Here is a 21,447-nt window from a genome sequence, read left to right on the forward strand (position 1 = left end):
TTAGTAAGTTTGTGGTTTATAAAAGCCCTGGACTAGATATTACCTTGTGGTCTAGTCACCAAAATGTAATATGTTAGTAAAGTAGTAGCCTTTGCATCTGACAATGTGTGAGGCCCTTAAAGAAGGTTTTAAGGAAAATAGAAACCTCAAATGCATAGTCATAGCAGAGGTCCTCAGCTCGGTTTTCAATTAACACATTCCGGATTGTTTAACTGCAAATGTGTCCATTCCCTACTGGGGTGGGGCTGGTTTTGTTAACTGAGGCCGGTTTTGTTACTGGGAGCCGATTTTGCAGCAGCCTTGCGAAATCGGCCCCCAGTAACAAAATCAGTCGGCCAATCACTTTCCAGTCTCCCAGGGACAACTGGCATGACATCGTCATCACGAGGACAGTGAAGCCAGCAGGCTTTAGGGCGGATAGTGTGAGTCGGATGACTGGATTAAGCCCTATTGTCTGTCTTTCATTTCCACAATGTGGAAATGAAAGACAGACAATAGCGCTGGCTGATGGGTTGGGCTCACTCGCAATGTTGCCTTAAATGACCTTAATTTTATGGGTAAAAAGCCTGATCGATTTCTGAGGAATTAGTGAGAAAAAAACCCTAAGGTAATCCATGCCACCAATATGGTTTGTATTTATATTTCCCATGTTTTACTTTATCTAGCATTACCTAATAGTGTTAGCTATTTCCAAAATCCTGTGTTTTTGTATCTTTTTCCATGTAGCATGTTGTTTTTGTGTAGTGCATACTTTAAACTGAGTCGCCTCCAGGTGTATATAAGGCATCGATTGAGAGCTCCAGAGTTGAGGCTGAAGGCAGTGTGAGTTTCTCACAGTGCCTGTCAGGGGATCAAATAGGTGTTCAGAAAACATGGTCATCCAATCCTTGGCCTCTCTGCAGAGAGCACAGACCAACTTCTACTATGTAATGTAATTCATTAACTCATGCTGTTCTAATGTCCACATAGTGTAACTACCTTAACTGCCTAACAATTCTCTTTGTCTGTATATATGCATGTACTTTAATCAAATGGTCTCGCATTATATGTAAAGCGCTCAGATACCTCCAGGTCTAGCTAATGCTATATAAATAAATAAATGGTCACATATTGCAGTTGTAATTTTGATTCTGTACAAATATGTGTGAATGAGGTACCCAGTTGTAAAAATTTTGACAAGGCAAAAGTAGAAGAAAGAAAATGCAGTGCTTATAGGTGAGTGGGGCATTGTGTCTTTAGGCATAGTGAAGTGAGGGAGATGATAGGAAATACATTCTGGAGAGAGTGAGAGAGGGTGCTGAAGAGGAAAGAGATGTGGTGTAAGATACGCAGATGGTTGAGATGTGAAGGAAAATACGGCATATGTTTAACAGAGTGCACATAACAGGCCATTGAGACAACCTGAAGACACTTTTACTATGCTTCAAAAGTTAACACCTTTAAATATATAATGAAAAATGTGTTGTAAAATGCACCATTTTTGCCATTTCCTTCCTACATTTTCTTGGGCTGACACTACCCCAACGCCCCCATGCAGTGGTCTGGCTAGCTCACTGCACTATTTTTGTGCTCTCTGTAAGAACGTCTGGGGGTATGACTGGGTATCCCTGTGCACTGTTTTTTCCAAATGTTCTCGGGGGCAGAACCCCCCAGGCCCTCCTTGAAGTCGTCAGGCTTGCTCGCTGCACTTGTTCGCTACGCACCTTCTGGGACCTGGTCTGACCAAATTTGCCAGGGCTACTTTGAGTTCTCAGTCCGGCCCTGGATAATGCATCTTATAATCATTGACGTGCAAGTCTGTTAATGTCTTAGAGTGCCTGGCCATCTGATTTTTTGGGGCATGGATGGTATTACTCCTGGGCTGTGTCAGAACCCTTTTCAAAGGGCCATATGGCATGCAGGGGTTACTGGGTCTAACTGTGGGGATTGATGCCTGTTACTCCTGATGTCCCGGGCCCGACTTACTATGAATCCTGAGTAACTGGGCCAAGTACCCCTTTTGCACTTGACTCAAGAGTCAACTACGGATCTGATTTAAAGTCAATAGTGTTCAAGCGCATAAGCACTTGATTTAACAGCAGGTTTTCCCAGTGCCGTCAGGCCCGAACAAGTCTTACCCACTCCGGCAGAAGTGAAGCATTCAGAATCTTTGACTGTGCCGCATCTGCAGGCACTTGCAGCGGCCCCAGTCAGGTGAGTCGCTTGCATGCAGACTCAACGGCTGCACTCAGGGATGCAGGCTCTCTCCCTAGTGGTCGCATTCCTGCAGAGATCTGAGGTTTCCTTTGGCTTTCTCCTGTGGGGTAAGTGTTCACACACTCCCAATGGGGGGAAGCTACTACGATCCTGTTCTTGGTACCATTTGGGTGATGGTGCTCCAATGCTGCCCTCACAAATCCAACAGAGTCGAACCACTTGCAGCCCTTATTGCTCCTGGTGACCTACAGGTCACCACTGTTCATTGTGCACGGGCCCGGACCCAATCAACACAGCACAGTAATCCACAGCAGCCCTTCCTTGCATACAGGGTTGCCGCACCGCTGTCGCACAAGGCTTTGGCCCTTATTGCACGCAGTCTTTCACCACCGCAGTTCCCTCTTGGCATAAGGGGTCACCACACCACCTCTGCACAAGGCTGTGACCCTTCCTGCACAGCATTCTTTACTACAGCAGCCCGCCCTGACATATGAGGTCACGGTACCACAACCGCACAAGTCTTCGGCCCTTACATGGCAGTCTTTACCGTAGCCATTTTCACTGCGGCCCTCTCCTGGTATAAGGGGGCTGCTGACCCAGTCCTGCACATGGGCGCTGACCTGATTGGTGCAGCAGCTTTCTCCTCACGCATCACGCAGGACGTCACTCAACAGTGCTCCCCACTGGGCCTTGTCATCAATGCGCTCCTCTTCCTCACAGTACATACTGGTCTTGGCAAGCATGCGAGCGCTGGCGCTCCAGGGCAGGTGTTCTTGGATTCCCTGGGTGATGTCCTCTCACCCAACAGGGAGACTAACAGACCTTGATCCCCAGTCAGGGCCACAGGCAGAAGTCATGCAGAGCTTTCCCTCCTCACACTGCCCCTCTGGCTGCTGGGCAGATGACAATGTATGAGGTCTCAATCTACCCTTCTTATAGTCCATTTCCAGACACACATGTGATTTAGGGTCTGAAGTTTTATGTTGGGTTTCTGCCTCTTTCAAGTGCAGGCTTCTCTGCTCCTTCTTCCTCCTCCTCTTGAAATGCAAACTGTCACGGCAGGGATGTTTCCGAAGCTGATCGTCCCACGTCACAGGCTCTGGGAGTGACTAGAGTTCACACCTGGATGTCAGCCACAGTGAGATGGGCATCAAAAGGTTAGCCCAGGGCCCCAGCCCTACTCTTTATGGTTGTCTTATCCGCCCCATCTCCCTCCTGTGATGTGCCCAAGCCCCCTCCTTGTGGCCTCTCACTGAATCAAAGAGCCACCCTTTGAAGCATACGGGATGCCTGGCCCTTCCTCTCTCCTCTGTGTCCCACCCAGCTTACAGGAAGGCAGCAATACACAAATCTGTCTGAGGAGGATCTCTCCACCTCCACGCCATGTTTCACCATACAGGCCCAGGTCTCCCAGAATGGAACCTAGGGTGCTTAATGTATTGTACGATCCACAAACACACATGCACCCAGTGCGTTTATACAGCATACACGCACTGCACAGGACTGCATCCTCCATGAACTGTACCACTCACAGGCACACATTCACCCAATACAAGCACTTATCTTGTACATACTGCACACTTCATGTGTTGTACCACTCCCAGGTACACATACACCCAAGACAAGCACTTATCTTGTACATACTGCACACTTCTTGTATTGTACCACTCCCAGGTACACATACACCCAATACAAGCACTTAAGTTGTACATACTGCACACTTCATGTGTTGTACCGCTCCCAGGTACACATACACCCAAGACAAGCACTTAAGTTGTACATACTGCACAATTCATGTGTTGTACCGCTCCCAGGTACACATACACCCAAGACAAGCACTTAACTTGTACATACTGCACAATTCATGTGTTTTACCGCTCCCAGGTACACATACACCCAAGACAAGCACTTAACTTGTACATACTGCACACTTCATGTGTTGTACCGCTCCCAGGTACACATACACCCAAGACAAGCACTTAAGTTGTACATACTGCACACTTCATGTGTTGTACCGCTCCCAGGTACACATACACCCAAGACAAGCACTTATCTTGTATATATTGCACACTTCATGTGTTGTACCGCTCCCAGGTACACATACACCCAAGACAAGCACTTAACTTGTACATACTGCACACTTCATGTGTTGTACCGCTCCCAGGTACACATACACCCAATACAAGCACTTAAGTTGTACATACTGCACACTTCATGTGTTGTACCGCTCCCAGGTACACATACACCTAAGACAAGCACTTAAGTTGTACATACTGCACAATTCATGTGTTTTACCGCTCCCAGGTACACATACACCCAAGACAAGCACTTATCTTGTATATATTGCACACTTCATGTGTTGTACCGCTCCCAGGTACACATACACCCAAGACAAGCACTTAACTTGCACACACTGCACACTTCACGTGTTGTACCGCTCCCAGGTACACATACACCCAAGACAAGCACTTAACTTGTACATACTGCACACTTCACGTGTTGTACCGCTCCCAGGTACACATACACCCAAGACAAGCACTTATCTTGTACATACTGCACACTTCACGTATTGTACCGCTCCCAGGTACACATACACCCAATACAAGCACTTATCTTGCACATACTGCACACTTCACGTATTGTACCGCTCCCAGGTACACATACACCCAAGACAAGCACTTATCTTGCACATACTGCACACTTCTTGTATTGTACCGCTCCCAGGTACACATACACCCAAGACAAGCACTTAAGTTGTACATACTGCACAATTCATGTGTTTTACCGCTCCCAGGTACACATACACCCAATACAAGCACTTAACTTGCACACACTGCACACTTCATGTGTTGTACCGCTCCCAGGTACACATACACCCAAGACAAGCACTTATCTTGCACATACTGCACACTTCTTGTATTGTACCACTCCCAGGTACACATACATCCAATACAAGCACTTAACTTGTACATACTGCACATTTCGTGTATTGTACCACTCCCAGGTACACATACATCCAATAAAGCACTTAACTTGCACACACTGCACATTTCATGTATTGTACCACTCATAGATACGCCCACACTCAGCACATGCACTTATCATGCATGCATTGCACAGTGCTACATCCTTCAGATACTGTACCACTCTTAGGCACATGCACCTCCAGCACATGTATGCAACATACAGTCACTTCCCAATACTGCATTGTCCTTTATGGCATCCTCCCCAGGCAGACATACACCCAGCGCAGATACACCTCCGGCGCTGCACATCACTTCACACCAACGTGACGTAGACCAAGGGTCTTAGGAACAACGCAGCGGAACTTCAAAAATTGAGTGCGCCTGTAGACCTCACTCCAGTGACACGGGATAAAAAAAGACCTGTTCGCTCGTACTTATACAGGTCGCTCGCTACACAGTATGTTGCCACCATCGCGCTCAAGCTGCTTAACTCCTGGTGAAGGTAATAGCTTTCCGCCACTATGAGGGGAGCACTTTGGGCACCCCTTCCAGTCCAGCAAGACCACAATACGTGAGACAGACCTATGTCATGGCGCACACTTAGGGTCTGTGGCTGCCCATGACAACAAAACTCAGCATTAGGGATTCAGATATCTGTGGAGTTGGGCACTCAGGGCACGGCTGCATGTCCATTCCCATGCAGAGGACTTTTACGTCTCGACAGGGTGCTCGGCCTTGAATCCTTGGGGTGATAGTTCTGGAGTGGCTTCTGCAGTGGTGAGACCGTGATCCTCTGCATGTTGCTCTTTGAAATCTATAAGTGCTGGGCAGAGGGATATTTGAGCTACTGAGTCATTGGATTTTAAGGTCCTCCTCCACCTGCTGACAGCTGCCTCCATCCTCACCTAGTGACTGCTGCCAGACCTGTCACTTTTCCGGCCAGAGTTTGATGGGTGGCATCCCTACCTACTACTATCTATTTCCTTCCTCGCCTGACAGCAGAATCGCCTCTTTATCAACCCAGAGCTGTCCTCGTTGCCACCTACTGACATTGTTCCCCTCCCTGACCTGCTGTCAGCTTCCTTCCCCTCACCAGCTGACCCATTCCACCCGCTGGCAGCTGACCCTCTCCCCTGTTGACAGCTGCCCTCTCCACATCTCGTGACAGCAGTACCTTGTCTCACTTGCTAGCAGCTGACCCAGTCGCCAGATTGCAGCAGCCTCTGTCTCACCTCCCACCTGATAGATGCCCTGTACCTCTCCCTCATACAACTGCTGCGTCCCATCCTGCTGACAGCTGACCCCTCTCACTTGCTAATAGCTGTACATTTCATCGACTTGTAACTACATCCCTTCCCCCCCCCCCCCCCCCCCGCCTGCTAAACCTCTTCCCAGCATACAGCTGCCTCCCCCTCACGCAGTGCTTGACATGGAAACATAGAAGTGCAGGGACTCTGTACCAGAGTACCTGCTTGTTTCTGAGAAGTGCTGGTACTGTCCAAATGAAAGTATTACGTCGCTCTCAAGAAGTGCAGGTACTCTCCCTCCCAAAATAAAAAAAAGCCGGTACTCAGTACCAGACAGTACCGGCCCATTTAAAGCACTGCCCTCACCTGATGAGGGCTGAGCTATCAGTCACTGCTGACAGCGGTGCCTCTCTCGCCTGCTCACATCCGTACTCTCTTCTGCTGACAACTGTGCCTCTTTCAACTGCTGACAGCTGTACCTCCCTCGTCTGCTGACAGCTGTACCTCTCTCGTCTGCTGACAGGTGTGCCTCTCTCACCTGCTGACAGCTGTGCCTCTCTGTCTGCTGACAGCTGTTCCTCTCTCATCTGCTGACAGCTGTGCCTCTCTGTCTGCTGACAGCTGTTCCTCTCTCATCTGCTGACAGCTGTTCCTCTCTCATCTGCTGACAGCTGTGCCTCTCATCTGCTGACAGCTGTGCCTCTCGCCTGCTGACAGCTGTTTCTTCTTCCCTTGCAGACCTCCCCACTGTTTTATATGCAAATGTGTGTTCCCCCTACGATGAAATATGGTTAGATGGTTGGCATGCCCCCGCCCCCTCCAGTGGGTCCACGCCCCAGCAGACACCCCACTGAGTGACAGTTTCAGATCCAGCAGCCTCACAGCGCACCCCAGCAGCGAAAGAGGCGCCCAGGTGATCTGCAGACATCATTAAAACACCTGCCCTAGAAAAAACTTCTAGCCCCAATCATAACCCTAACCCCAAACGCAAGCACTGATCGCCTGCCCCGCACTCTTCCTGGAGGGAGTCAGCCCTTCGCTGCCCATGAAGACCCTCACATATCCTTCGCCCTGGCAGAGCCCCCCCCCCCTTCCCGACCAGCCCTTATCCGCCTGGACAGTGCTGCTCAGCCCCACAGCCCCATGGCAAAGGTCAGACCCTCACCCCTTGGTAGAGAACAGCCCTTCAACTTGGAAAAACTCAGCCCCTCATTCCCGCGAGCAGAGAATAACCCTCAGTCCTCCTCGGAGAGTTCTGCCCCTCACCTTGGCAGAGCTCAGCACTTCTTCCTGCAACAACTCATACTCAGTTATGTTGGCAGAGCTCAGTCCCTCGCTCACCTTGGCAGAGGTCGGCCCTTCTACTCTCTCATTCACACTTCGCCCAAGCTCACGGGTTTGGGGGCGCCGCTGCACCGCTCGCACTCACCTTCGCCCTCGCTGGTGAGAGCCTGCGATGCCATGCCCCTACGAGGGTGCCAGTCGTGGAGTGGCAGCCCTGGTCCGGTGCTGCCCTCGCAGCCCCCTGCAGCGCCTCGATGCCTTGTGTAGCAGTGGTAGGCGCCTCGAAGTGTGGTCACACCGGTGCCGGCGGCTGCTCTGGGCCGAGATCCCTCGTCATGGGAGTGGGGGCGGCGCCGGGACGGTGTCTGGCCGGGGCTGGGAGCGCCCGCACCAGCGGAGCCCAGAAAAGCCGGTTCCACCCGTTTTGGGGCGAAAAGCAGGAGACGGTCCCGGGCGGGGTGCGCTGGGCGCGGGTTTCCGTCCGGATCGGATAGCGCCGAGGGAGGGCTGGAGGTGAGGGCCCGAGCCTCCCCGGTGGAGGGGGAGGGCGGGGGCCGCCGGCTCCATCCCATGAATAATTCACCACATTCCTGCATTCCCCTGGGCTCACCTTCCCCCGCTCCTGCAGGTGCACCCGGCCTCACTCGCACTGGAACCCGCTCACCCTCACTGCGACCCCCTTCACCCAGAGGCAGCGTTCACCCTCACTGCGACCCCTACGCCCTCTCTGGAGGGAACCTCACTGTGATATCATGACTCACTCTCACAGAGGCAGCGTTCACCCTCACTGCGACCCCTTCACCCTCTCTGGAGGGAACCTCACTCTCACAGAGGCAGCGTTCACCCTCACTGCGACCCCTTCACCCTCTCTGGAGGGAACCTCACTCTCACAGAGGCAGCGTTCACCCTCACTGCGACCCCTTCACCCTCTCAGGAGCTAACCTCACTCTAACAGAGGCTGCGTTCACCCTCACTGCGACCCCTCCGCCCTCTCTGGAGGGAACCTCACTCTCACAGAGGCAGCGTTCACCCTCACTGCGACCCCTTCACCCTCTCTGGAGAGAACCTCACTCTCACAGAGGCTGCGTTCACCCTCACTGCGACCCCTGCACCCTCACTGGAGGGAACCTCACTCTCACAGAGGCAGCGTTCACCCTCACTGCGACCCCTCCGCCCTCTCTGGAGGGAACCTCACTCTCACAGAGGCAGCGTTCACCCTCACTGCGACCCCTCCGCCCTCTCTGGAGGGAACCTCACTCTCACAGAGGCAGCGTTCACTCTCACTGCGACCCCTCCGCCCTCTCTGGAGGGAACCTCACTCTCACAGAGGCAGCGTTCACCCTCACTGCGACCCCTTCACCCTCTCAGGAGCTAACCTCACTCTAACAGAGGCTGCGTTCACCCTCACTGCGACCCCTCCGCCCTCTCTGGAGGGAACCTCACTCTCACAGAGGCAGCGTTCACCCTCACTGCGACCCCTGCACCCTCACTGGAGGGAACCTCACTCTCACAGAGGCAGCGTTCACCCTCACTGCGACCCCTCCGCCCTCTCTGGAGCTAACCTCACTCTCACAGAGGCTGCGTTCACCCTCACTGCGACCCCTCCGCCCTCTCTGGAGGGAACCTCACTCTCACAGAGGCAGCGTTCACCCTCACTGCGACCCCTCCGCCCTCTCTGGAGGGAACCTCACTCTCACAGAGGCAGCGTTCACCCTCACTGCGACCCCTTCACCCTCTCAGGAGCTAACCTCACTCTAACAGAGGCTGCGTTCACCCTCACTGCGACCCCTTCACCCTCTCTGGAGGGAACCTCACTCTCACAGAGGCAGCGTTCACCCTCACTGCGACCCCTTCACCCTCTCTGGAGGGAACCTCACTCTCACAGAGGCAGCGTTCACCCTCACTGCGACCTCTTCACCCTCTCTGGAGGGAACCTCACTCTCACAGAGGCAGCGTTCACCCTCACTGCGACCCCTGCACCCTCACTGGAGGGAACCTCACTCTCACAGAGGCAGCGTTCACCCTCACTGCGACCCCTCCGCCCTCTCTGGAGGGAACCTCACTCTCACAGAGGCAGCGTTCACTCTCACTGCGACCCCTCCGCCCTCTCTGGAGGGAACCTCACTCTCACAGAGGCAGCGTTAACCCTCACTGCGACCCCTTCACCCTCTCAGGAGCTAACCTCACTCTAACAGAGGCTGCGTTCACCCTCACTGCGACCCCTCCGCCCTCTCTGGAGGGAACCTCACTCTCACAGAGGCAGCGTTCACCCTCACTGCGACCCCTCCGCCCTCTCTGGAGGGAACCTCACTCTCACAGAGGCAGCGTTCACCCTCACTGCGACCCCTGCACCCTCACTGGAGGGAACCTCACTCTCACAGAGGCAGCGTTCACCCTCACTGCGACCCCTCCGCCCTCTCTGGAGGGAACCTCACTCTCACAGAGGCAGCGTTCAGGGCACCTCACTCTCACAGAGGCAGCGTTCACCCTCACTGCGACCCCTCCGCCCTCTCTGGAGGGAACCTCACTCTCACAGAGGCAGCGTTCACCCTCACTGCGACCCCTCCGCCCTCTCTGGAGGGAACCTCACTCTCACAGAGGCAGCGTTCACCCTCACTGCGACCCCTTCACCCTCTCAGGAGCTAACCTCACTCTAACAGAGGCTGCGTTCACCCTCACTGCGACCCCTTCACCCTCTCTGGAGGGAACCTCACTCTCACAGAGGCAGCGTTCACCCTCACTGCGACCCCTCCGCCCTCTCTGGAGGGAACCTCACTCTCACAGAGGCAGCGTTCACCCTCACTGCGACCCCTTCACCCTCTCTGGAGCTAACCTCACTCTCACAGAGGCAGGGTTCACCCTCACTGTGACCCCTTCACCCTCTCTGGAGGGAACCTCACTCTCACAGAGGCAGCGTTCACCCTCACTGCGACCCCTTCACCCTCTCAGGAGCTAACCTCACTCTAACAGAGGCTGCGTTCACCCTCACTGCGACCCCTCCGCCCTCTCTGGAGGGAACCTCACTCTCACAGAGGCAGCGTTCACCCTCACTGCGACCCCTGCACCCTCACTGGAGGGAACCTCACTCTCACAGAGGCAGCGTTCACCCTCACTGCGACCCCTCCGCCCTCTCTGGAGGGAACCTCACTCTCACAGAGGCAGCGTTCACCCTCACTGCGACCCCTGCACCCTCACTGGAGGGAACCTCACTCTCACAGAGGCAGCGTTCACCCTCACTGCGACCCCTTCACCCTCTCTGCAGGGAACCTCACTCTCACAGAGGCAGCGTTCACCCTCACTGCGACCCCTCCGCCCTCTCTGGGGGGAACCTCACTCTCACAGAGGCAGCGTTCACCCTCACTGCGACCCCTTCACCCTCTCTGGAGGGAACCTCACTCTCACAGAGGCAGCGTTCACCCTCACTGCGACCCCTTCACCCTCTCAGGAGCTAACCTCACTCTCACAGAGGCTGCGTTCACCCTCACTGCGACCCCTCCGCCCTCTCTGGAGGGAACCTCACTCTCACAGAGGCAGCGTTCACCCTCACTGCGACCCCTGCACCCTCACTGGAGGGAACCTCACTCTCACAGAGGCAGCGTTCACCCTCACTGCGACCCCTCCGCCCTCTCTGGAGGGAACCTCACTCTCACAGAGGCAGCGTTCACCCTCACTGCGACCCCTGCACCCTCACTGGAGGGAACCTCACTCTCACAGAGGCAGCGTTCACCCTCACTGCGACCCCTCCGCCCTCTCTGGAGGGAACCTCACTCTCACAGAGGCAGCGTTCACCCTCACTGCGACCCCTGCACCCTCACTGGAGGGAACCTCACTCTCACAGAGGCAGCGTTCACCCTCACTGCGACCCCTTCACCCTCTCTGCAGGGAACCTCACTCTCACAGAGGCAGCGTTCACCCTCACTGCGACCCCTCCGCCCTCTCTGGGGGGAACCTCACTGTGATATCGTGACTCACTCTCACAGAGGCAGCGTTATACCTCAATCAATGCATTTATAGAGCGCGCTACTCACCCGTGAAGGCATCAAGGTACTGAAGGGGGGGGGATGCTGTTACTGCTCGAATAGCCAGGTTTTGAGGTGTTTCCTGAAGGTGTGGTGGTCCTGCGTCATAGGTAGGTGGGCAGGGAGGGAGTTCCATGTCTTGGTGACTAGGTAGGAGAACGATCTTCCTCCGGTAGTGGTTCTGCGAATCCTTGGGACTGTGGCGAGGGCGATGCTGGCGGAGCGGAGCTGGCGGGTCGAAGTGTAGAAGGTGAGGCGGTTGTTGAGGTATTCGGGCCCATGTCCTGGAGCGCTTTGTGTGCGTGGGTGAGGAGCCTGAACGCGATCCTTTTGCAGACGGGGAGCCAGTGCAGGTTTCTCAGGTGGGCAGATATGTGGCTGTGGCGAGGGATGTCAAGGATGAGTCGTGCGGAGGCGTTCTGTAAGCGCTAAAGTCGTTTCTGAAGTTTGGCTGTGGTTCCTGCGTATAGGGCGATCCCGTAGTCCAGTCGGCTGGTGACGAGGGCCTGGGTGACCATCTTTCTGGTTTCGGTGGGGATCCACCGGAAGATTTTCCGGAGCATGCGCAGGGTGTTGAAGCAAGAGGATGAGACGGCATTGACTTGCTTGGTCATTGTGAGGGAGGAGTCCAGGATGAATCCCAGGTTGCGTGCGTGGTTCGTGGGTGTTGGTGCGGTGCCCAGCGCGGTGGGCCACCAGGAGTCGTCCCAGGCGGATGGGGATTGTCCGAGGATGAGGACCTCCGTCTTGTCTGAGTTCAGTTTCAGACGACTGAGCTTCATCCATTCCGCGACGTCTTTCATTCCTTCCTGGAGGTTGGTTTTGGCGGTGGCTGGGCCCTTGGCGAGGGAGAGTATCAGCTGGGTGTCGTCGGCGTAGGAGATGATGCTGAGGTTGTGTTTGCGTGCGATGGCGGTGAGGGGGCTCATGTAAATATTGAAGAGGCTTGGGCTGAGCGAGGAGCCTTGGGGTACGCCGCAGATGATCTCGGTGGCTGTGGAGCGGAAGGGAGGGAGGCGGACTCTCTGGGTTCTGTTGGAGAGGAACGAGGTGATCCAGTCCAGGGCTTTTCCTTGGATCCCAGTGTCGTGGAGGCGGGTTATTAGGGTGCGGTGGCAGACGGTATCAAAGGCGGCTGAGAGGTCTAGGAGGATGAGAGCGGTTGTTTCCCCGTTGTCAAGCAGGGTCCTGATGTCGTCGGTGGCTGCGATGAGGGCGGTCTCGGTGCTGTGGTTGGCTCGAAATCCGGACTGGGATGGGTCGAGGGAGTTGTTTGCCTCGAAGAATGTAGTCAGCTGTTTATTGACGGTCTTCTCAATGACTTTTGCCAGGAAGGGAAGGAGAGAGATGGGGCGGAAGTTCTTGAGGTCTTTAGGGTCCCCTGTGGGTTTCTTTAGAAGGGCGTTGATCTCTGCATGCTTCCAGCTCTTTGGGAAGGTGGCGGACTTGAAGGAGTTGTTTATGACGTTCCGGAGGTGGGGTGCGATGATGGTGTCGGCTTTGTTGAAGATGTGGTGAGGGCATGGGTCCGAGGAAGAGCCGGAGTGGATGGTGTTCATGAAGTGGGTGGTGTCTTCAGTGCTGATGGGGGTCCAGGCGCTGAGGGTGGTGGTGGGGGGTGTTGGTTTGGTGAGTGGCGGCGGAGTTTGGGTGCTGAAGCTGTCGTGTATATCGGCGATTTTGCGGTAGAAGAACGTGGCGTGAGAGTTGCAGAGGTCTTGCGACAGTGTGATGTCATTGTTGCTGGCGCTGGGGTTGGAGAGCTCTTTTACGATGCTGAAGAGTTCCTTGCTCATGTGTGTGTTGTTGTCCAGCCGCTCTTTGAACGATGTCCTTTTGGTGGAGCGGATCAGCTGCTGGTGTTTGCGAGTGGCGTTCTTTAGAGCTGTCATGTTTTCTGTTGTTCGTTCATGGCACCAGGTTTTCTCGAGAGTTCAGCAGGATTTCTTTGATTCTTTGAGGGCGTCGGTGAACCATGTGGTTTTCCTGTTACCGGTCTTCCCTGGGGGGTTCTTCAGTGGAGCAAGGGCGTCGGCGCAGTCGGTGATCCACTGTGCGAGGTTGCGGGCTGCGTCGTTGGTGTCAGAGGTGTCGGTTGGTGGGTTCTGGCTCAGAGATGTGGTTAGCTGGACTGTGGTGACTTTGCCCCAGCATCTGCGGGGGATCTGTTGCGGGCGGTGGTGGGAAGTAGTCTTCTTAAAGGTGAAATGGATGCAGCTGTGGTCGGTCCAATGTAGTCCGGTAGAGTGACTGAAGGAGACGTGGTTGCTGGCGGAGAAGATGGGGTCGAGCATGTGGCCGGCGTAGTGGGTGGCGGTGTTCACCAGATGCTTGAGTCCGAGGTTGGCGAGGTTGTCCAGCAGGGTGGTGGTGGTGTTGTCGTTATTGTTCTCCAGGTGGAAATTTAGGTCCCCTAGGAGGATGTATTCTGATGTGGCGAGGGCATGCGGGCTGATGAAGTCGACAATGGTTTCGCTGAAGTGTGTGCGCGGGCCCGGGGGTCTGTAGATGAGGGTTCCTCGGAGGGTGGTCTTGGGGTCGGTGTGGATCTGGAAGTGCAGGTGTTCGGCGGTGGTGAGGGTGTCTTAGGTGTTGGTCGTGATGCTGATGGTGTTCCTGTAGATGATGGCGATTCCTCCTCTGGTTTGGTTGATGCGGTCCTTACGGGTGATCTTGTAGCCGTCCGGGTTGGCTATGGCGATGTCGGGGGCTGAGGAGGCATTCATCCAGGTTTCCGTGAGGAAGGTGATGTCCGTTGCTGTTGTGTCAAGGAAGACCCAGAGTTCTACTGAGTGCTTGAGGACGGAGCGGGTGTTGAGTAGGATGCACTTGAGGTGGTTGTTGTCGTTGCTTGGTCCGGAGGGTGGGGTGCATGTTTGGAGGCAGGTGAATTTGCAGGCTTGGCAGGTGAAGGGGCCGTGGGTGCGCTTCGGGGTGGCTCGGTAGCAAGCGGATGGTCGGCCGGTGTTGAGTGCGTGGAGGGCGACGATGTCGTATCTCAGTCGGGTTTCCTGGCTTCGGCGGGGGCCAGGGGTCCTGGCGCTGGGCGCGGTCCAGGCACGGACGGGCGCTGATGGGCTTGCCTTTGGCGCGCCCTCGGCCCGGCCGCTCCGCGCCCTCCATATGAGGGGAAGAGGGAGGGAGGAGCAGCTGGGAGGTGGGAGCGGGGCGGCGAATGGAGAACCAGGGGGGCGGGGCCACAGGCCACGCAGTGGCGGGTGGGAGCGAGAGGGGAGCAGGCGGGTGGCACAGAAGGAAAAAGGGCATAAAATACGGGCACAAAAAACGGCAGGGCAGGAACAAGACAGGCAATAACAATGGGCACACAGTTAACAAAAGGAAAACAAAATGAACAGAAATCGAATTAACGCGGGGGACACCCAGTACAAACCGGGGCACAGTGAGTGGCAGCAGCGGGTGTAGCGTCACACAGGAGGACCGTGTGGTGGCTGAGGGGGTTGTAGTGTAGTTCCTATAGTCCCAATAGGCTCTGCGCATTGGAATAATATATTCAGCAGTGTAGACGTAGGACTGAGGTTAACTAGGTCTCTACTGACTATATTAGACTTAAGTTTTTGCCAGCTAGCTCAGAGTTCACTAGAAACTTTCTCGAATAAGCGAGGAGGAGTTTAACCTCCCTGGATAGACAAGAAGGGATTTAGTTTCTGACAACCATAAAACATGACAACTTTGCTCTCCCTGAATAAGAGTATATCTCTAGAGTCGTGTGAAAACTAAAGACAGCTATTTCACTCAGTCAAAGGTGCATACTTAGTTTCACCAGATTGCAGAGAAAAAGAGAGACGGGCGTTTTCAATAAAAGGTGTTATTTATTGAGCAGTCTCTTTCCTCATACAAGAGAAATGAATTGCTACAATTGCAATACTTATAGTTAAGTAAAGTGCATACAGTAAAAGCAGGATTATAAAATAATACTGTAAAAGCATGGATATGGTTTCTTAGCCATATCATACTTTAAAATGGATAAAATAGATACATACATATATACATTGACTAATCGTACTCAACTGGTGCTTCTAACTACGCCTACCCCGGTGTACCTGACCTAAGCCTATTACATGGGAGGGAGTAAGTAAGTAGCAGTTTAAGTTAAGTTTGGTTTGCCAAGAATCTTACTCAAGAATTCTCTGTAAGGGTTTAGTCAGTTCAGTACCTGGGTATTAGAAGGCAGGAGGGCTGGTATCTCTCTCTCAGGACTCGGTATCCCAGTCACCCGCAAGGGTAAGCTGGAAACGCCAGAGGCTGGATTTCTCGGCAAGAGAAAAGACAGCGTCTTTCTCAGCGCGTCAAAAGGGAGGGGCAGCGTCCGTGGGCTCTCGCATCACCTGGGCTCTTCGGAAGTAGTAGCTGCTCTGCTCCAGGATTACCACCGTTTGTTTGCTTAAGGCAGCGTTGGTATATTTATACCTGAAAGGTGCCGGGGTTGACGTAAGGATGGACATAAGACGTCAATAAAGATGTCACTAAGAACTGGTCGTTCTTACAGTGCTTTACAGGAGTTCTCGGACGAAATCAAAACAATAGCAGCGGGGATTTCCCAGGTTGCTGGAGGCTTGGATTTGTTTAAGAACTCGGTGTGCTTTCTAGGGGGCTGGAGGAATAGGCTTGCTTAATGTGACAGCATGCGCTATGACCGAATTTATGAAAAGGGTTTCTATGCCGTTGTAGGGATATTAATGATTTATAACCGGACAAGGGCAAAGAATAGGAATTTCTTCAGGTACCTAGATAAAACACACTACACCCACTCCACGAATTCATGTCCATAATTACTAAACTAAGCAATAGTAAACATATCTAACGGTGCATGTGTATACCGATCCACCCCAAAATACATTATTTTGCATCTGAAATGGTATATGCGAAATACACGAAAATGAGTATAGGTACTGTATGCTTTCAAGCAGTGTAATCATTCATTAAAAAGGATGCACATATATATCAGCATGAATGATTTGCGAAAATTACACATGAAATGGCTCTTAATACAGAAAAGAAAAGTGCGAGACCATTCCATCACATATAAATACAGTTTCTTGTAAATATGCTAGAGGCTGAGGTAATATATTGTCTCTAGAGTTCCTAAAAATAGAAGCTCTGTTCTCTAAGAATAGTTCTACTATTTCAAGCAGATGATGAGTGCCAAAAAAAAAGTAAATATTTTTGGAATCGGGGAAAAATAGTTTCGTTTTCAAGGGAAGAAGTCAAAACAGTTCCAAATATTTTCAGAAGCTTTTGTTTTTCAAAGCTGAAGGCCAAATTCAGAGTTCAGGGAACGCTGAGTGCTCATTTGCTTAAAAGTTTACTCTTTCTGTTCGGGCGAGAACATCATTTCAGACAGACTTTCAAAAAAGCAGTTTACCGCTTCAGGTGAAAGTTCGACCAAGTTGGAAAATGCCGCAACTGTGCAGTCGTGAGCGTGATTGCTATCATCGATGACAGGATTAGCAGTGCTCACAGAGGGTCGTACCTGGTTGATGCTGCTCTCATCTTGCACTTCACTACCCTTCAATCGCAGTGGTGAAGTCTCAACAAATGCCGTCATCAGGATTGGTAACCGCTGGGGACAACACGATGCATGAGCCTTTACTGGACTGAGCAAAGTATCTGTATCCAATGGTACTTCTGATTGTAGTGTAAGACAGACGTCTAACACACATTCTTCTCCGCACAGCATACATCTTAACACAGGTAAGATACAGTTTTGCCAGATGGGTCTGAATGAAAGAAACCAGGTCATATTCAGATCTCTTAGCCGGGCTAATCCAAGGACTTTAGTTATGCGGTCCCGATAGCGTATAGCTAGGATCGTTTCTTCCATTGTTGCTGGAGTCTTGTCTGTGTTTTGGCTTGCCATAACGAAGCAGGAGAATCAAAAATAAAATGCCTGCTACGAGTCCCAACAGGAGTGGAAGGCCACCAAAGAGTGAATGGCCAAAATTAGGAAAAATGCCCAGGACTGCTTTGAAAGGTGTCAACAGTCCCGAAAAATGTGTCTTAAATACACTCGCGATACCATTCGTATCAGAAATGTTTAAGATTTCGTTTAGCATTTCTGCGAAGTGTAGGGGGCAATTTGTTGATAAAAGGTTATGAATCTCTGCCGTTGTCCTTGCAACTTGGAGATCATACGTTTCTTTTGATGACGTCAAGTGCACTGGCGTCTGTAGAAGAACGGACTTCATTCTGCTTAAAGTATCAATTCGAATAGAAGAGATTTTCAGACTGGGCCAAATTTTACCCTCCCTGTCTGGAGTGTCGTTGGGATACAATACTTGCTCACAGCAAGTGACCCTGGACGTTACGCTTACAAGATAAGCTTTTCCTGGCACCAGGCCACAACATCTGTGGTCCACAATTAGAATATAGCTCCTGTTAGAAAGCCGTCTAAAGAATGGCTCTATTCGAGTTGCAGGTGTGCCAAGCTGGTGACATGAAAGGTTATTTGAAGTCCCCTCACAGGCCCCATGCAAATTTATACCCTGACACAGAAGTATACCACCTAGTGATTTTTCACAATTATCACCACTAAGAAATACATTCTGTCCTTTTTCACTATAACATGTGTGTGTGTAAGGTAATTTCCATGATGACTTGATGTATCCTTTACCCAACCTTTCATACTGGCCTGCCTGTATATACTGTTGGCAGTATCGAAATTGGAAAGTCGTTATCGGAATAGTTATTATCCCGTGTATTATCCATTCAATGACAGGTCGTTCTGACATTGTCAATGGTAATCTCTCAAGTTTTTCAATGCTCAGAATTGTATATTCTGCTCCCTTTTGTGCCAAGCTGATTTGTATATCAGTAAGGTTAAAGATAGAGAATAATGACGTTGTGTTGATTAAACGCCAAGGCACGTTGCCTGAACGCAGATTTTGTAACGTCCAGCCAAGCTGTACAATAGAACGCAGTTGGGACTGACCATGTTGTAACATTAGCATGTCCTGTTCTATTATATCGATTGCAGATGATACAATCCTGTCCAGTGAATATATTCTGGAAGACAGAGTCATTAACCCATTGTCCACAACAGAAAGTGATTTTTCCAAATTAATACGGTCAATTTCCCGTATTTTCTCTGCTGTTTTAATTTGAGTTACTTTCCAAGCTTCGTTATAAGCTGCAGATATAGAGGCCGCTATAAAACGTTTTTGACGCTGTTTGTGTGGTCCCATAATGAAATCACGCAAGTCAGCACCTTCTTTAAGTAAAGTTAAGTGTTGCTTAATTTCTGCCAGTGTGGATGTATGTAGCCATTCAAGGCAGAGTTTTCCTACACTGTATGTTGTTACAATCCCTGGATGTTGTCGCTGGGAGTATCTAGGGTCTGGCCTGGTCAATTTGAACCCCTGTATTTTGTTCAGGAATCTATCTTGACAGTTATTTGTGTCTGTGGGCCAGATCAACCATTTCTTCCAATCAGGATGTGTTCTGTTTTGGTTTAAAATATGGGATACGTCTATCTCAACCTCTGTAATGTTATTACTGTCAGGTGTTGGCTTTGGAATAGACGGTTTGTTTAAGTCTTTAATTTTGGCTAGGCCAAAACAGGTTGTTTGTTGAATTGTGTCATTCAAAAATATAATTTGTTCTGGGATCATGCAGGCTCTGAATAACGATTCTATACCTTGGACTTGCCAGTCTTTAGTACCCCAGATTGTTTTCGTTTCAATGTTATTATTCCAGAAATCAAAACCAAATGTACTAATTTTTTCATAAAATGATTCTGAATAGATTAATTTTGTATTTGTCAGCATGGTTTTCATTCCTGTCTTATTTAACAGTTTGAAATAAAATGTTTCTGCGTCACTTGTGTTAAACCCTGAGAAGTATGGGAATTTCTCATAGAATGTTTTTGAACTACCTTTTGGTGGAGTTGCACAATGTTCCCATTGATTATAATTTAAAACATTTCTAGGTTGTGCAGATTTATGCAAATAATGGTTACCATAGTGGTTGTAGCAGTACATCTGATCATAATTTGATGAACCCTGTAAATAATCATGTTCTGTAAATTTTGCTGACATAACTAAGTCTGACATCATATCATTAATACTTTCAAAGTCCCAATCATCAGAGAATGTACTCGGTTTTATAAAGTCACTTAATGAAACCTTAAATTGATGAGGATACTTCAAGAGCTCGACCGGGCCATATATATCGTAATCTGTTTTGTCCCATGCTACCCCACCGGGTAATGGATCGGCTGTGAAGTTTACTGAAGAAAGTTCTCTTTTCTCGATGTGTGAAGACTTGTGTGGCTTTAGGACCAGGTTGATGTTCTGGCTTGCTGTGTCCATTGTAACATATTTTCCCTCAATGAAGTGTCCCAAGCATAGCACCATGATGAGCCAAAGCAGGAGGAAAAGTACACATAGCACCACCCAAAATTCAATCCATGGGGAAATCAGATAGGTCCCTTTTAGTTGATGAAAGAGTTCTTTAGTTTTGTCTTTAAAAGTTTTTGTTGTTGGCTGTTCTTCAGGTTCGCTCGGATCCTCAGAAAAGTAATCGAAGTTGATGAAGTAGCCTGATGCAGTTCTGTCAATTATTGGAATTGCTTCTGGATTTTTCCTTGTTTTATTAGAATAGCCTGTGGCTACATCGTTGTAGACAGGTGTTTCTTGACGAATTGTTGTAATTTGGGTTTCAAGAGGCATAAGTTCCATGGCTTTGTTGCATAGTCCTTGTTGATTCACTGTAGGTTTATCAAATGTGATTAGTCTCTCAGTTTGAACCTCTTGATTTGTAGCAAACATTGGTGTTCTGCTACTTCTTGGCAGTCCACTTGGCCTACTACTTATTATTGGCCACATGATTGTGGTTTAACCAGGTCGATGGATACAACTCGGTTCTCCTTTTTACCAGCAAGGGGCGGTAGTACAACTGATCTTGTTCCGTTGACAGCTAAGACAGGTACTGCTTTTCTGTAAGAAGGCCCAAATTCCTTCTTCACCGCGATTTTCTCTCTGACCAGATCCCCAATCTTTGGAATCCAGACAGGCCTTGCTGGGACAGGTCGTTTCTCTTCAGTGGCTGTTGGCTGTTGTTTCAACTTTATGTTGCTCAGGTCTTTTCTTGTTTCATTTAAGTCCTGTAAAATAGCCAAACGATCTTTGATATCAAAGCATTTTCTTTCTACCACTGAAGTTTGACTATCGAGGTCCTGGATATGCATTCTAGTCCCGAACAATAGTTCGTACGGACTGAAACCTTTTAGAGAATTTCTTGGCAGATTATTAAGACTACGTTGGACACTTATTAAATGTTTGACCCACCCAACCCCCGAACCTAATACCTTAGCCGTTATAGATTGCTTTATGTCTCGGTTTTTTCTTTCCACCATCCCATTTCCCTCAGGAAGGAAGTGATAAGATTCACGCAATGCAATGCCCATGCTGGTCATGGCCTCCTTATAAGCTCGAGAGCTAAAAAGCAGGACCCTGGTCAGAATGTAGCATGCCAATTGCGTCTATGCCGCTATAGACTCGCAAATCTTTTGTAACAGTTCAGACATCAGCCGAGAGCTGGGGTCTACATTTTAAGTGAAGCTAGTCTTACATAATATTAATGGGACGCATTATTTCTGTGTTTTTGCATATAGATGGCATTGTTCTCTCTAAGCGAAGGGCCATGGCAATACACCGGCCGGTTCGCCACTGCGATCTCTGTTGCAGTCTGGGCAGTTTATTGCGAATTTGTGATGTT

General features: G+C 50.7%; 1 protein-coding gene across 2 annotated transcripts in view; it reads right to left on the minus strand.

Moving 5' to 3' along the window:
- PALM3 (paralemmin 3) overlaps positions 1-8,012 on the minus strand; it is a 163,320-nt gene extending 155,308 nt beyond the window's left edge. For both annotated transcript variants that reach the window (XM_078685681.1, XM_078685679.1), the window contains exon 1: positions 7,839-8,012. In XM_078685681.1, the coding sequence (XP_078541807.1) occupies positions 7,839-7,872 (34 nt within the window). In that variant the 5' untranslated portion in view covers positions 7,873-8,012. The remainder of the gene's footprint in view (positions 1-7,838) is intronic.
- Between the last annotated feature and the right edge of the window lie 13,435 nt (positions 8,013-21,447).

The sequence above is a fragment of the Lissotriton helveticus genome, chromosome 1_1, assembly GCF_964261635.1.
Source record: "Lissotriton helveticus chromosome 1_1, aLisHel1.1, whole genome shotgun sequence".
Lineage (NCBI taxonomy): Eukaryota > Metazoa > Chordata > Amphibia > Caudata > Salamandridae > Lissotriton > Lissotriton helveticus.